Consider the following 17,241-nt stretch of genomic DNA (forward strand, 5'->3'; position numbering starts at 1 on the left):
AGAGAGCGCGAAGAGAGCGCAAAGAGAGCGCGAAGGGACCGCGAGCGGAGCGCGAAGAGACCGCGAGCGGAGCGCGAGCGGAGCGCGAGCGGACCGCGAAGAGAGCGCGAGCGGAGCGGGAGCGGAGCACGAAGAGAGCGCAAAGAGACCGCGAGCGGAGCGCGAAGAGACCGCGAGCGGAGCGCGAAGAGAGCGCAAAGAGAGCGCGAAGAGAGCGCAAAGAGAGCGCGAAGGGACCGCGAGCGGAGCGCGAAGAGACCGCGAGCGGAGCGCGAGCGGAGCGCGAGCGGACCGCGAAGAGAGCGCGAGCGGAGCGGGAGCGGAGCGCGAAGAGAGCGCAAAGAGACCGCGAGCGGAGCGCGAAGAGACCGCGAGCGGAGCGCGAAGAGAGCGCGAGCGGAGCGCGAAGAGAGCGCGAAGAGAGCGCGAGCGGAGCGCGAAGAGAGCGCGAAGAGACCGCGAGCGGAGCGCGAAGAGAGCGCGAAGAGACCGCGAGCGGAGCGCGAAGAGAGCGCGAAGAGAGCGCGAAGAGAGCGCGAAGAGAGCGCGAAGAGATGCTCCACACCAGAACAAACACGCAGGGGCAGGGAGGAGATACCAAACAGGGGAGAACCAAATGGTAGGAAGGCAGAAAGAGGGGGAGAGACAGAGGACCATGATACAGAGGGAGAGAGGCAGAAACAGTGGCACATGGAGCAGTACAGGAAGACTGAGAACCAAATCGTAGTAGGAGAAAGACAGACAGGCAAAAGACCAGAGCCAGAGAGGGAGGGGAAGACACGTAGGGGCCTGAAAGACAAGGAGACAAAGGGCTCAGACAACAAAAGACAAAGAAGCTAACCAGTACAGACACTGGAGACAGACAAGGAATGGGGGCAGAGAAAGATAGACAGACAGACTCACTCTTCTGCTCTCCCTTCTGTATCTAACTCAGCCTACTCAAAATAAACCAAAGCCACACAAAAAAAAATGACACTGAACACCAAGCACAAAACAGTTTATGCTCATATCTTTGTTTACATTTTATACATGATAAATAAAGCACAGACATGATAATGTTCAGAAGCCTCTTGTCTCCTAACTGTCATATCCCATGCTGCTAAACACACATGCACATCACCACACCATTTTCCCTTTTGGCCAACACAAGTGATTATTTTCCTTGAAGTAGAAATATTCTCCTACAAACTGACATCACTGACAGGGTCCATGAAGGCTAAAGAGGGACCGTTTTGTAAAACTGGCCACACAAGGGGCCAAAGGGGGCACTCTGGCAAAGTTTGCTGCTGAAGGTGCCAAAGGGTGCCCACCAGGGCCCAACAGAGACCCTCTGGCAAAACTGGCTGCAGCAGGGGTCAATAGATTAAAGTTTGGTGCCCATAACAAGTGCTTCCTAGGTCACAACCCAATTAGGGCCACCTCTACCACAATCCCTTCTTCAGGCCACCCTTCTAGGAGAACTCCCTGCCCTTCCACCAATACTCCCACAAGTCTCTCCCCATAACCATTCAACAACCAACAGACCTTCCTGCAAGGAGTCACAGTTGTGACAACCCAGAAAACCCCACCAGCGACAACACAACCCCTACAACATGAAAAAACCCAAGTGTTTGAAGGAATGGGAGCCTGTGAGAGCTGGGCAGCATTCAAACAGCACTTCTTCCAAATCCAGGAATGATGCATCCCTTTGGGTAAGGAATTGGGAAAGAGAGGGGAAAGACCTGTGTGGATGCGCTAATGAGTGAACTCAAAGGGAAGCAGAAGGTCTATGAGCTGTGGAAAAAGGGTCTGAGCACTTGGGAAGAATACAGGAAAGTTGTCAGGGCCTGTAGGGATGCAGCTAGGAAGGCTAAAGCCCTCTTGGAAGTGAAGCTGGCAAGGGACATAAAGGATAACAAAAAGGGTTTTTTTTAAGGTATGTGAATAGTAAGAGGATGAGCAGGGATAATGTGGGTCCCCTGCTGAATGAGGCAGGTGTCCTGGTAACAGGGGATGCTGAGAAGCTGGGGATACTGAAGGCCTTCTTTGCTTCAGTATTCACTTCAAAGCTCCCCCCAGGACCCTCAGACACTGGATGAAAGAAGTAATGTTTGGGAAATGAAGAGCTTCCCTCTGGTTGAGGTGGGGGTGGTCCAGGAGCATCTCAAAGGGATTAATGCACACAGATCCATGAGCCAGGTTGGGATGCATCCACGTGTGCTGAGGGAGCTGGCAGAGCCACTCTCTATCATCTTCGACAGGTCTTGGAGAACAGAAGTGCCTGAGGACTGGAGGATACCCAGTGTCTCTCTGGGCTTTAGAAAGGGCAAGAAGGAGGATCCTGGCAACTATAAGTCAGTCAGCCTCACCTCTGTCCCTAGAAAGGTAATGGAACAGCTTGTTCTGGACGCCATCTCCAAGCAGTTGGATGAGAAGAAGGTCATGAGGAGCAGTCAGCATGGAGTCACCAAGGGGAAATCATGCTTGATCAATCTCATAGCCTTCTGTGATGTCATCACCAGCTGGGTAGATGGGAGAGCAGTGGATGTCATCTACCTTGACTTCAGCAAGGCCTTTGATACTGTCTCCCATGACATCCTGATAAGAAAGCTGAGAGAGCACAGGGTAGATGAGGGGACAGTGAGGTGGGCTGAGAACTGGCTGTCGGACTGAGACCAGAGCATGGTGATCAGTGGAGCAGAGTCTGACTGGAGACCTGTGACTAGTGGTGTTCCCAAGGGCTCGATGTTGGGTCCAGTCCTGTTTACTATCTTCATTGACAACCTTGAGGAGGGAATAGTGCCAACCCCAGCAAGTACACTGATGATACAAAGCTGGGAGGGGTGGCTGACACACAGGACACTGCGCTGCCATCCAGAGAGACCTGGACAGGCTGGAGAGCTGGACAGGGAGAGACCAGATGAGGTTCAATAAAAGCAAGTGGAGAGTCTGGCACCTGGGAAAGAACAACACCTGGAGTGTTGTGTCCAGTTCTGGGCTCCCTGGGATAAAAAGGACAGGGATCTCCTGGAGAGAGTCCAAAGAAGGGCTGTGAAGATGAAGGGCCTGAAGCACCTGTCCTGGAAGGAAACACACACCATCCCCTGCGTGGGCTGACTGGGACATGCTGGTGGTTGACACCTCATTCTTTAGCATCTCCAATAAAGATACAGCAAACAAATCCAAACTGTGCAGGCAGTTGGCACTGGGCACCTCAACCCCAACCTCAACTCCCCCTCCCCTTCTCCAAAGGGATGTGGCATTCCACTCACCTGCTGGTTCCAAGACAGACGTGCTGCTGCCATCACTGGGGTTTCCCACTGCACTGAGAGATGCAGGATGACTGGTACCCTTGGAACTCACTCAGCTGCAGTTGCCTCCCTGGAATTATCCCTCTTTCCTCCTGGCTTCACAGCTTCAGAGAAAGACAGACCTGAGTCTTGAAATAGCCAGAGCCACCGACCCCCTCGCCCCACCGGCCCCACTGCCCAGCCCAGCTCCTTGTGGCATTGGGCTCCAGTCCCAACAGCTTCCAGTGTAAAGAGCAAAGCCAGTGAAACAAAACCCCAACAGCCCATCTTGTGCAAAGCCAGGAGTGCTGGTGAAATGCTGTGCACCTGGAAGCAAAACATCAACAGCTGACTAGACAGGATTGAGGTGCCTTCAAAAGAGCCTGAGAACAGAAAGCAAAACACACAAACCAGACATGAGCAAAGCCACATCAATCAGTACTTTGGACTAGGGAGACACTGCTCACACTCAGCCAGTTGTAAAACACTTACCTGAAGTGCATGAACCAAGACAACAGCAGCAACTCAAATGCTTCAACGGCAGAATGAGAACCAGGACACTACAAGAGGAGACACAAAGCAGAATGAGCTGCCAAAGGCAAAGCAGGTGCCTTATATACCCCAGGTCCCACCCACTGCCCTTCCCACAGTGGGCTGGGACAGGGGAGGATGCTGCCTGCAGAAGGACTAAAAGCAGCTGGAGGAGCAGGGGTGGCTCTGCTGAGCTGAGCTGGTCAGCAGAGAGTGAATGCTGAGTGGAGAAAGGGATTCTGGCTGAAAACATCCTTACTCTGCTGAGTCTTTCTCCCAGTGACTGAACCAGGCACGTGAATAACCAGAACGTCACCACAACATGGAGAGGGGACACTAAAGAGAGGGTCGAACTCCATAGAACACACTAAGCAAAGGCTGTAGAAACGCTGCCGTGAGGAAATGCAGCATCTCAGACTCGCAGAGTGTGTGTGGCCAGGGGCTGGAGGGGCAGTTCAGGGAGTGTCGGGTCGTTGTGTCTCGGGGGTCGCCCGGCCGGGACTCCAGCGGGTGAGGCGGAGCCGGCGGGCGGGGAAGCGCCCGGAACATCCAGCAGATGGGGGAAGAGGCCGCGCGGAGGAAGAAGATGCGCCGGGCCCCGGGAGACACGAGCCCGGGACTGGAGCCGCACGGCGAGCGCCTCGGGGGAGCGGGGACTCCCGGCACCCCCAGCGCTGTCTGCTCGCTTGGATTTAATAAACCGGTCAGTTTAGTTATAATCCTGTCCGGGACCGAGTCATTTCTCACCTCCTCCTGCTCCCTGCCCGGCCCTGGTCCCTCTGCTCAGCTCTCAGGCTGCTGGGGATCCAGCTCCATCCTCCAGAACACAGGGCACCCCCCCAGAGGCCAAACGGGATGTGCCTGTAATTGCCACATTGTTCTTCAGCCTCTGGGATAAAGACAAGCAGAAAAACAGAACAGCAGCCTCAGTCAGCATCTCACAGGTCACCCCAAGCTCTAAACCCCATCCCCTCTCAACAGGGACAGGCCAGGCAGATCACCTGCTTGTTTCCCAGACTCGAGCTCACTGTCATCACTTGGGCACCCACCACCCAGGAGATGCCAACTGACTCTTATGCTCATGACAAAACATCACTCCCATGGGCAAGGCATGTCACACCTCACCAGCTGTACAACCCCTAGTAAAGCCCTTACCTTAAACACAGGAACCAGGACAAAAGCAGCACCTCCAACACTTCAACTACAGCAGGGAAACCACAACCTTCTGACAGGAGACCCAAAGCAGAATGAGCTCCCCCAGGCAAGGTAGCTGCCTTATATACCCCAGGCCCCACCCACTGCCCTTCCCACAGTCCCTTGGGAAAGGGGAGGATGCTGCCTGCAGAAGGATTAAAAGCAGCTGGAGGAGCAGGTGTGGCTCTGCTGGCATGAGTGGTGTATCAGAGGTGGGATGCTGAATGGAGGAGAGAGTCTTGCTGAAAACATTGTCTGCTAAATATTCACATTGATGATTCAGCCAGGTATGTAAATACCCATAACTTTACTAAAAGATGGACAGACATTACTGAAGAGAGTGTTAAACTTCATAGAAAAAAAAAATTAAGTAAAAGCAATGAAAATGCAGGACAAAACTCTGGTCTGCCTTCAATGCAGAACATGCCAAACGTCCAGCAAGAGCTCCCAAACCAAAGGAGCCAGGACTGAAAGACATAGCTGGCCTGAGACTTCCCCAGGCAGCCCACAAGCAGCCCTTGGCATCCTGGCTCTGAGGGCTTTCGTTTGCCAGGTAACAGGCAACACCAGCCTGTCTGAGGTGCTGGAAGGGCATGTCAGAAGTGCTGGTGTTCCTTAGCTGGGACACCAGTGGAAAAGGGGGCAGCAAGCTGGATGTCCTGTCTGCAAAGCTGGTCTCTGGGGTGCTGCAAGGCACAGAGGTGTCCTGGAGTCGGGTCACTTCTGCTTTGGAGCTAGAGACAGGGGTGATTCCTTCCATCTCCCGAATCTTCCATCGAAGCTGTGGGGCTGGGCAGGGAATTGGCATCCTGGGGCTGCTGAGAGGCTGAGTGGAGGCCTTGTTCAGCAGATTGTCTTAGTAACTGGAGCCATAGAGTCATCGCTGGGAAACTGCCCCTGCACAAAGTGTTTTTGCTAATATTAACTTTAGTTCCATCTCAGCTCAATGGAGGGAAAAACTAGAAAGTGCCATAAATTCAGCCGAGCTTGTCAATGCTGTCAGGTTACCCCCTGACAGAGCCCCTGCCTCCTAATGATTGCAGCCAGCAGCCAGAGAGGGAATGTGTTTCCTGCAGCTGTGGGGCTCTCCAGCGACAGCACCAGGGCTCAACACTGTTACACTTCTGATGTAGTGTCATCTGGGGGCTCTTTGGCTCCAGTGGAGGGTGAAGCTCTGAGCAGAGTTAGGTATTTAAAAGGAAAAGTCCAGGGATGAAGCCCAGCCTTCTGCCCCTCTTATGAGTCAGGTTAATGCTGACCACTCTGTCCTAGTAAGGGTCTTGTGTGGGCCCATTTGTTAGTCATAGGAGCCCATAGAGATAATGTCTTTCCAGGTACAAAAGGCACTATTGATTTCCTGTTAGTGTTGTCCTGAGCTGTGCACGGTGTGTCTGTGGAGCAGCGACAACCCTCCATGGCTAGCTTTATTGGAAAAGAATGGTTATTGAATCTTTCCCTATAAAATATAATCTCTTTCTCTCTTCCAGAACTTGCTGGCCCCTGTGGGAGTCCCTCATTGTATCTCTTGGAGGAAATTGATTTTTTTTTTTGTCTCTGCTTTGTACACTTGTGTTTAGCCTTGTTTTTAATTTGGCTGGTGTGATATGAAACCAAGGCTTCCCTAACAGTAAGCATGCTCAGTGCTGTATTGCTTCCTTTTCATATAGACCATCACCTTCAGAAGGCTTTAAAATACAATAGAGACATTTGCTTGGCACAAGTCTCCTTTTGTTGTTGCTGGGAGTTTTTTTGCCCTGGGTGAGTCACTGCCCTGCTGCTTCTTCTTCCCAGGCAGGTCTCAGCCACTTGACAGCTTTTCAGCTGCTTGCAGGTGAACTGGGGGGAAGTTGCTAGAGTCAACACAGGTTGACTGGTTTCAGCTGAGTGATGCTGTGGCAGGGAACACAACCTGCTCACGGAGCAATGGCTCTTTGAACTCCAATAGTGGCATAAAGTCTCAGTCAAATTTGTCCTTCCCTCTGTGTAGCCAATGACTGACTATGGGGCTTTTGCCTTTCAGGGAGGAACCGGCAACATGAATTCATAGATGATGAGTAGGATGCCAAAGCCAGAGATGACAGTGCTCTTGAAGAAATGCTGGGTAGAACAAAAAGGTAAAAGGAACAGCTTATGGAGTGCGTTTTGGAGCCTGTGGGACTTCACGTGGTACCTTCCCTCATGAGGCGAATGGCACACCCCCTCAAACTGCAGCTGAGGTTTCTCAATTCCCTCTCCCTTCTCCATTCTGCATGAAGTCCCAGTGATGCCTCTCACTCCTGACCTACTCCCTCTGTGCTTAGGTCTTCCCCCAAGCTGCATCCTCCTATCCCCAAGCCCCCGAGACCCGTATTTCCAAGCGTGTCCGTGCATGCACGTGCTTGCGGGCTCAGCAGCGTCTCACTCAGCATGCAGCTCACACTGCCACCTTAGCCTGGGGTCACACCAGGTTGTCTGCTGCTGTGCGTTGTGAGGAGCAGAAAGAGAAAGGAGATGAGCTCAGCCAGTTGGTTTGCAGCCCGTGCCCTTCTCCCAGGGTGGGGGTTCAGTGCAGTCCTGGCCTGTACCATCTTCTGACTTAAAACTGGCCAGATCACAGGGGTGAAATGTTGGAAATGCTTCTGTAAACTAGTTTCTTCACAAGGATTAAACAGCTTCTGGCTACTCTGATGCCTTCTGCTGTGTTTTGTGTTCATGCTGTTGAGATGCCCACAGGAATCGCTGCTTGTTGGCTCTTTATTCTGAGAAATTCTGTAGCTGAGGGGTGATAGTCCCCTTGGGGACTTGGGGAGGTACAGGCAGATGTCACTGCACCCACAGAGCACTGTGCAGTGCAGAGCTGTCCTTACACCCATCCCATGGCAGCAGGAGTGGTGGGAGCACCTGATGAGCAGCAAGAAAACCTTTGTTAGTGCCCTAGCTGTCTACTTGGGAGCTTCTCCTGCTTGGCTGTGGAAGACCTGACTTTAGTCCCCCTCAAAGTCCTTGAAAGTGTTGCAGGTTGGTAGTGATGATCTGTGTGTTGGCCCTGCCTCTCCACTCCTTACAGCAGCGAGCACATGGGACGGGCGTTTCTGTGCCAGGCAGGAGACCCAGACAGCACCAGAGGCAGAACGAGGTGGGGATGGTTGTTAAATAACTGTTCTGTTCTACTGGAAGGGTTGTCTTCAAAACAACAGCTTGGGGGGGAGGAATTTGCTATAGTTTGGGTGTTGGTGCAGTAGTTGTTTTCACATGTTTAAACTGTTCCTGATGGCGTAGGGTCTGTCCCAGCAGCAGGGCTGGGTTAAGGCTTCTTCACGTCCCGGCACCGCAGCCTCTCCTCCGGATCATTAGTGCAGTTCTGACAGTGTCAGACATTATTTCTTCAGGTGGATTCATATTGCCAGTAGACTTTCTGAAGGGCCCAGTGATTCTGTACGTGCCCTGGGTGCCTGGGACTGTCGGCACCTCCTCCTTCCCTGCTGAGGTGTGTTTCCTGCAGCAGCTGGGCTGAGACCAGCGCCCGGTGCCTGCGGATCCTTCCAGCCAGGCACGTCAAGAGCCTGTCCTGGGCACAGCCCTCTGTGTTAGGGCATCGCTTTCATCTGTCAGGAGCTGTTTGCAGAACATGTCAAGCGTGCCAGAAAGCCAACCCTTCACACTTTGAAGATGAGAAACACACAGGAATTACTTACTGATACCATTTTCCACGGACAGTCCGCTGGATGTCGTGCGGTGTTGGGGGGTGGAAGCTGATTTCTCTCTCTGAAATCAGCCTGCACCTTACCTCCCATAGAATAATAGGTCTGTGAGAAGAAGTTGGTGACTCCTACCATGTCAGTGAGGATATTATTTGGGCTCAATTCCACCAATCAGTTTTGCCTCTATTTAGTAGAATACTTTCCTATTGTTGCCACGACAGGAGCCACTATAGATGCTGAGGGATGTCCTGAAACCCCTGTTAAGTTTAGGCCACATGATGTCACACCACCAGGTTCAACAGGAAAAGCAGGAATTAAGTCTGATGTCATGTGGGAGATGTAACCATGTTTGAAATGGTGTGTAGACACCATATCACATACAGGTTGCTGTTCTGAAACGGTGGCACCTGCATAAGCTATCAGATAAATTAAAAAGTATAATCTATTTTAACCAGTACCCCCAGAGTTGAGAATTCAGGCAAACTTAAAATAGTAATTAGCAGGTTTCTGTTGTCAGTCTGTATTTTGGGAGTTCTGGTAGTTCTGCTCATTCTCTTTCTGTGTATGTCTGTTGTTCAGGCTGCTGGTGTGTTTGGGTGTTTCCATAAACTCGGATGTAAATCTGTTACGCTCTTTGAGATCCAAAATCCTTCACCATCAATCTGGAAAGCTTGAATTTGGCTAAAATTGAAATGCAGTCAGCGTTGGCAAGGACCTGTGTCCTGATGGCAGTGCCGGTTCCCCAGAGCCAGGGCTTGTAGCCAGTACCTCTTCCTCCCGCTGGCTGGTCAGGGCTGGGAGCCCAGCCAGCACGGCTCAGCGGTGGCCACAGTGCCCTGTGAGCCCAGTGTCACAGCAGGCTGGGAGGAAGGGGAGCAGGGAGTTGCCTTTCAGTTTTTTGATGTGGTTTTGATAGAGCCATACACATGTACATGTGTGTTATTTCACTCCTGCCACTGAACAGCTGAGGGGAAGACGCGTGGTGCTACTGCTTTAAGGTGGCAGTGGCCACTAGCTGTGCTCAGCATCGCCTCTGCCAGCTCTGGCATCCAGGCACGTGCTGCCAACTCAGCGGGGGCTGGAGAGCTCAGATAGGACCAGATTTGGCATCAGCATAATGACTTCTGCGGGCGTTGTGCTTCGGATGGTGCCAGCTCCTTGCTGTTTCTTCTGTCTTCCAGCACGTGGTATTTCAGATGACCCCAGGATAGGCAGTTGCCTACTAGAGCAGCTTGTGGGTTGTTATTTTTTCACTCAGTCTTGTTGGCAGTCAGGTTTTCAGTTGCAGGGGAGCTCTGGGAAATACCTATTCGATTTTGCTTGCTGTCCTGCTAAGGCTTTAGCTTGCTGGAGCTGGTCAGAGATGGCAGCAGTCAGCATGCTGCTGGTCATTCAGGTGACATGGTCTGATAGCCAGTAAAGGAGCATCTTCTCCCAGAGCATCCCATCTGGTTACTGAGGTGTGTGGCCTCATCTTCCCACTCGATGCAAATTCTTGTACTCAGAGGTGGAGCTTTTCAAAGCACTTAATGCTGTGTTCCTGTCCAGCCTCTGTCCTGCAGGCATGCTGGAAAGGGAGGTGAATCACCCACCCTGCACTTTGACCGTAAGGTTCAGTACTGTTCCTTTTCTGTAGGTGGCTTGTTGTTCAGAATTTCTTAGTCATTGCACTGGAAGATCTTGCCCTCGATGTCAGAGGTAAGGGGTTGGAGGAGATGCAATTAGTTACTGCATCTTTGAATGTTTGGTTTGGCATCATGGACCCATCAGTGTATGGTGTGTCAGTGGCTGGTACACAGGGACTGTTACTAGAGGGAGAGCCCCAAGGTGTCCAGGTGTGGTTTGTTGGGGTTTGCTCACACCAGAAGTGAGTGCAGTCCTTAGATGATACTCCTCATCAGCACTGAAATTCACCAGCAGGTCCATCTCTGAAATGGTCTCTTCATGCTTGTCATCCAGGTGCCTGCCCACTTCCACTGATCCCATACTGATTTCTGCAACTAAGATCTGCTTCCTCTTTATACTTCCAGTTGATTTTGATCAATTGGTAATCCTACAGGGGGGCTAACTTTGACTTTTAATATTATTATACATCTAGATAGTTCTTTTTAAGCAGGAAGCAGTGCTACCAAGACTGACATTGTGCTGCAGTAGGTCACAGTTTAAACTGTTTGAGATGGAAGTTGAATGACATCGTTCCAAGTATGAACTCCTAATTCCCAGACTAATGGTTCTCTTACCAGCTAAAAGAAGTAATTTTAAGCGTAGTTCTCTTCTTTTGGAGCACTTGCTAATTTTGAACCTGTCTCCCACTCCAAGCAGATACTTCAAGCTTACTATAGGCAGGTTGGTAGCATGTATCGACTCCTCAGGTGCTGCCCTAGTCTTGCTCAGCGTTGTGTGGCCAGGTCCTGTCTGCAGGGTGAGAATGACAAAGCTGAGGTCATTTTGAGCAATTTTAAAGTCTGTGTGATGGGATCTTGGTAGGAGTAAGCAGGGCTCCAGCAGCGGGCAGGGGTTTCGTGTAGATGCTTGGGTGAGGTGATGCTAGCACAGGGTTTTGGGAGACTCTCTGCTTTGTTCCCCTGGCAGAAATAGCCTTTTAGCTAAACATTAAATGTGGACTGATGCTCTCAAAAAAAGGAACATGCATCACTTAACACCAAAAGCAATGCTTCATAAGGACCTTTGCCAGTTTGTAGCTGAATCAAGAGGGTGGCCTGCGTAGGGCTGGTCTGTCCTGGCCTGTGGGTCTGGCAGGAGTATCTTCCTGGTTTTGCCTCTGTGCTGTCCCAGGGTGAAATACTTCCTATTTAACTCTCTGGGTTCCATAAATAATTGACATGCTTGTCTTAGCAAGCAGAGATCAGCAGCAAATTGTATTGTTGGTGAATAACAGGGTGGTTCTGGATTCTTCACTCCTTTACAGCTTGATTTTCACTCTGCTGCTGAGAGTGTAGGAGCAGATTTACTCCAGGAAAGAAAAGTATTTCTCTTCCAGTCCTTCAGGGGAGGCTGTTCAGGGAAAGTCAAGAACTCACAAATGCAGCTAAGCCAAGAGCAGCGATTTCTGCTTATTTTTCTGCATGTACTGTCTGTGTGTAGTTCCCATTCTGTGCAGCTCTGGGGGATCATAGGGGCAGGGATTGTCCCAATGGCTACACAAGATTTAGGCAAATCCAGAACAAAAACTCTGTAGCCAAAACTAACGAGAAAATACCAAAGGAGTCATTTTTGTTTAGAAGAACTACTGCATATCTGTGGTGACAGAGAAGGAAGGATCTGTGTAATAGGGCATCAGACAGGCACCCAGGGGGGATTGGAGTAGCTACAGGGCTGTGACACCGCCGTAAGCAAGGCACTGTTGTCTCTAGTTTGTGATACTGACTGGGTGGTGCTTCCAGTGGCTTTACCTGTCCAGAAATAATGATGCAAAAAGATCCTTCTCCCTGTGAATTTGTAGCGTGGCAGAACCCAGTCGTGGTGGAGTCCTTGGGACAATTATTTCCGGGCGATGGTTTTTCACCGGCCGCGTGAGGTGTCTGCTGGCGGTGCCTCTGTGTCACACCTACACTGTCCAATTGACAGCAGTGTGCCAAGCAAGGCTCAGCTTGGTGACTCCAGGACAGGCTGCTGGGTGAAGGGCAGAGCCTGGGTGGTGCTGCCCCAGGGAGCAGACTGGGTTAAATTTGGCTTTGCCACTGGCGTCCAGTCCCTGAATCTCTGGGGCTTTGAACGGCCTCTGCCATGATCATCAGCTCTCCTTGTGTTTCACTGTCATCCTCTTCCATGACTCCTCCTTCTGCTTTCAGTGCCTGGGGCTGGCATTTCCATACCATGGTGGCTAACATTTTTCTCCCAGATCTGTATTTATTGGGTTAATACAGCCAGCAGCCCCACTGCAGGGGAGTTAAGTATCCTGGTGAAGATGTTTGCGTAGAAGCAGGGACATGGCTGTGGGAGCACGCCTTTGGGGAGCTCACACTCAAACATACATTCTCATTCTCTTCAACTATCACTAGAGATCCAATACCAAACTAACCTGAAGGTTACACTGTCTAGTACATGCTGAGAGGGGGGAGAACAGCCCTTTCCTCAGGTAACACCAGTGCTAGCTGGACCTCAGCAGTTGAGCAGTGCTCCCTGGGCAGGTCTGAGCTGGGAGCTGTGTCTCTCCTGCCCCAAGCAGAGCCCTCAGAGCCCTGTGTCACTGTAGGGCTTCCCCTTGCTGCTCGGGCAGTGAGTGCAGCTTTGCATCCCAGCAGGACAGAGAGGGGTCAGGCTGTGAGGAGAAACATCCCCAGAGAGCAGCAGCCAGGCTCTGCAGCTTCTTAGGGGATGACTGTGGGTTAAAAAACCCCAGAGCAAACCACCATAAATCCTGTGTGCCTTGGCAAAGACTGCCCTAGAACTGGAACTGTGGCGCTGCCGTGGCTGGCAATCACATCACCTCTTAAGCAGTGGAACTTGATTGTCGTCCTGGAACAGAGAGGAAAGAGAAATGCCCTAAATACACCGTAGGAAATTGTCTTTACTAAATCTAGCCCAGCATTTATGAGCATTGTATTTATTATTTGATTTTGCCAGAATTACATAAACGGGCTGGGGGGTGGGGGGGGTGGAGAAATTGGTAATGTGAGCTGACTACCAGAGTAAATCACAGCCTAATGATTCTTCTTTCTGGCTAAAATTAGAATTTGATATAATGGTCAATAGACATTTTCTTTAATTTTTGAGACATAATTTCTGATACTTAATCCAAATGAATTGGAGAAAGTTGCTGCAGAATTGAAAAAATAAATTATCTCAATTTTATGGTGACTTACTGGTGAATCCCCTTAGTTGGAAGCTTTAATTTACCTCATATTTCATTTTTTTCCCCTCCTCTAACCAGCTCAGGGGTGTATATTAGAGCAAAATAATTGTAATTTTCTTAGTGCTGCCAGGGTGCCAAAGCACAGACAGACCCTGGCCTGTTCCTGCAGGGAGACAGAGGACCCAGGCCCACAGAGGGATGGACAGTGGGGCTCATGGCCCATGCTGCAGCATGGTGTGGCAGGCTGTGGGGAAGTGATGGGGATTGGCACCCATGTAGGTCAGTTCTGAAGCTGCTTGAAGTTGTACCAGAAGAGAAATGGGGGTGTAGCATTGCACACTGCCCCTGGGCAGCCACTTGTTTCCCTCCTGCACTTAGTGCTGGTGTAGAGAAGCAAATCACTTTTGCCCTTTTTCTTGTTTAAACTGGGAAATGTTGTGCTTAGTGTTGAAGCTAGTGGCTTAAGTACCTACAAAGTCTTTACAAGGGCCTTTCCTCCAGGGCCTTTGAAGGGGCTTAGGCTCTGGAGTTGTGCTTGGTTTAGTCTAGTGCACGTTGTCTATAGCCAAGGGTTTCAGTAGAAACTATTGGAAGGTAGTGTTGGTATTTCTCAGGGAAAGAAATGGGCTCACAGCTGCAGACATGGGGAGAAGAATGTGTCTGAACCCCTGAGCACAGAAGATTGCAGAGTTCAGCCTCCTGCTAGGGCGCTGTCCAGTCCTCAGCATAACACAGGATCTTTAGATCAGGCAATGTATGTTCTCCAACTTCCATGCCTGATTTGGGTAAGTAATTTGGATGGCAGAGCCCTGGAGGGAGCGTGCTGCTCTGGAGAACCTTGCTGAAGAAATGCATGGTTGGGGATATTTACCTTCCTTTGGTGAGCCTGGGAATGGCAGTTCCACTTCCCAAGTGCAGGGCAGTATGGTGAAACCACAGTGGATCTCTGTGTACACACTGACTTGGTTAAGTCTTGGCTTTATTCCTGGAAGAAACAGCTTCTGATTCCTTAAGTGGAGAAAGGAAAAGGCAAAACCATTTAATTTCTGTCATTGTCAGTGTTTTTTGAAAGCATCTCTGTTCATGCTTCGGAGAGTATTTTTCCAAAAGCACCTGGCATTCCTTGCTTCTAAATCATGGAGAAACTTCATGCAAACAGTTCAAAAGAAACAGGGTTCCAACGTTGTCATTACAGCTATTAAAACTGAGCTGTTGTGCTTTCTGATGCTTGCCATAGCAACGCTGGGTGTGTAAGTTGCTGAATGTCCTGAACAGGCTATTTGGATGTATTCTGTACTGTTTTACTTCTGAGTATAACTAAGCATGCCAAATCATCACATTAACCCAGTTAACCAGGCCAGACCCACATCTGCCATGGAATGACAATGGAGGATTATTTCTTTTTAAAGAACTTTGTGTTTCCCCTCCCTCTTAACAAAAAACCTCCCAACAACCAACCCAAACCCCGTACATCAGAGCAGCAGCAGCCTTCATCAGTGTGCTGTGGAAAGTGTTCGTGATTCAGAGACTGCAAAAAAACTCCCAGCACATCTACTCTCTGCCTGCTAGTCAGCTGGAGGTAGAGGTGTGTTTGTGCCCTAGACAGGTAAGACAAGTCAGTTTGTCCTGCACACCCACCGCTCTCTTGGGGTTTGGTGTCTCTGTGCCTTAGCAGCCACTAGGTCTTTGTGTTTTAAACAGTGGGGAGTGGGGAAATGGGAAAGGTACCAGCAGCACTGCAAGTCAATCGGCTTCTTTCTTACTGTTTTACTGCACAAGGAATTAAATGAAAATATTTGGGTTCTGCTGGCATGTTTGATGGAAAATCCACGTTAGGTAATACAGCATAGCCACACTGCTGTAATGGCCTGCATGCTGCCTCAGAATGATAGGGGATTTCAGGGATGTAAGGTTCACTTTATTGGGGTTTGGTTTGTTCTGGGTTTTTTTTACTCCTGGTAGGAGCCTTTCTATTGAGGAAGAGAATGAGTTCCTTAGCCATGTGTAGTAGATTCCTACACTCAGTAACCCCTTAAAAGTACCTTATTTGTCCTAATCCACGCAAATTCTCATCGCCTTAACAGACTGGGAAGGATGTAGAAAGCCAGGCAGTGCTCCTGAAGACACCTGACAGACCAGGCTGCACGCTGTTGAGCCAAGGTAGGTTGTGTGTGTGCTGGGAGTGGAGCTGTTGCCTGTCAGCTCAGTGGAAGTTCCTCCTGCCCCAGACTGGGAGAGGCAGCGGGTGTCCTGAACAGTCTTCTCAGCCAGACTGTGTGGCTCTCCTTACTCCACTGAGCCATGGAAGGGCTGAGGAACTACTTGGGCTTTGGAGAGAAGGAAGAGATGGACGCTGTGTGCAGGTGCAGCAGGCTGGCTTTGCTTCCAGCAGTGACGCAGGTGATCTCGGGGTCTGGCCCCATGTGGAGTTACCTGGTGCTTCTCAAGGGCACGTCAGGAATGCAGGGAGGGCTGTGATGGGAATGACGTGTGTGCCATGTCCTTGAAAAGAACAGAAAGACTCTGTGGCAGCGGCCTGGCTCCCGCTGGCATCGCACCCACAAGCAGGAGTGTCTGCAAAGCCCAATCCAGACAGCTCTCCAGCATGACTGGATCTGGCAGCAGTGGGACTCTGACTGGAGGAGCTGTGTTAGCTCCACCATTTCTCATCCCCTTTTGTTGCCTATTCTTGCCTGAATACCCAAGTAGAAGCTCAAGCCCCTTCTGAACTCCTGCCTGACCATGATCTTGGGCAGGAGACTAACGTGCCAGGAAAGAAGCTGGCTCAGAGGAGAGGGCAGTGGGTGGGCTTGGCCCTCTGAACACCTGCAGGCTCTGCTGCCTGGCTGCCCTAGATGCCTGTCTTGCTGAGGAGAGTGAGGCAGGCCTGGCCATAGGCACTGTGGTGAAGTGAGCAGTCAGATGAGACTTGCCTGAGGAAAAGGACTTCCATCAGGTCACTGCAGGGGGATGCCTAGTGGGACCTAGTATGGTGACCCAAGGTGTATGGCTGCCTCGTGTCTGCTCGGCATGTGCATCCCCTTGGAAGGGTATCCAAGGAGAGGCAGAGATTCCCTAGAACTCCTCAGGAACATGACAGCTCTTTGGCAGCATGGCATCCAGGGAAGTTACCTGCCTGTCTTGAACAGCTGAGCTGAAACGTTAGCGCAGCTGATCCTGTCGCTGCAGTGGCATTTGTGTGTATTTCTAGGGCAGACTCTGCTAGATGAGCTTTATGACCGTCAGGAGCCAGCCTGTCGTTCAGGAGCCTCTGCTTCAATGTGCCTTTCACGCTCGGTCAGAGCAGCAGCCGCTGAAAAGAGGAAGAAGGAATTTTCCTTCCCCTCCCTCAGAAGACCCATCCCACCGGTCTCTGTCCGGCTGGGAGGCGGCTTTGGCCTTTGGCACAACCGGGCAGCCAACAGGTCTTTTAAAAGAAGCTCCAGGCTTGGGGGGACCGAAGGGATGATGCCCTCTCTGCCTTTTGGCCTTGATGGGCATCGTGTGGGTGCTCCATGTGCTCCCGGTACGCTGATGGAGACCGGGAGAGAAGGGCCGGGCAAAGGCCGCCTCGCTGCCGAGCTGCTTGGGGTCCAGAGCGGGACAGAGCCCGGCGGCTCGGCAGGCCCGGTGCGGCCGGGGAGCCCCGCGCTGTGCCCCGCACCCCTCCAGCCCCCGGACCAGGGCTGGGAGGGTGTGTTCGCTCCCAGCCCCCAGCGCGGCCTCCGGCCAGGCCCCGGCCCGCCGCGCC

At 51.3% G+C, this 17,241-nt stretch overlaps 1 protein-coding gene across 2 annotated transcripts in view; it reads left to right on the top strand.

The window, feature by feature from the left end:
* Nucleotides 1-7,041: 7,041 nt before the first annotated feature.
* CAMTA1 (calmodulin binding transcription activator 1) overlaps nucleotides 7,042-17,241 on the top strand; it is a gene marked incomplete at both ends in the record, with an annotated part of 245,308 nt that continues 235,108 nt past the window's right edge. The window contains one exon of one of the 2 annotated variants that reach the window (XM_084274547.1): nucleotides 7,042-7,108. In XM_084274547.1, coding sequence (XP_084130673.1) covers nucleotides 7,042-7,108 — 67 coding nt within the window. The remainder of the gene's footprint in view (nucleotides 7,109-17,241) is intronic. The other variant, XM_084274546.1, reaches the window with a different exon arrangement.

This window comes from Gallinula chloropus, assembly GCF_964237585.1.
Source record: "Gallinula chloropus genome assembly, chromosome: 23".
Lineage (NCBI taxonomy): Eukaryota > Metazoa > Chordata > Aves > Gruiformes > Rallidae > Gallinula > Gallinula chloropus.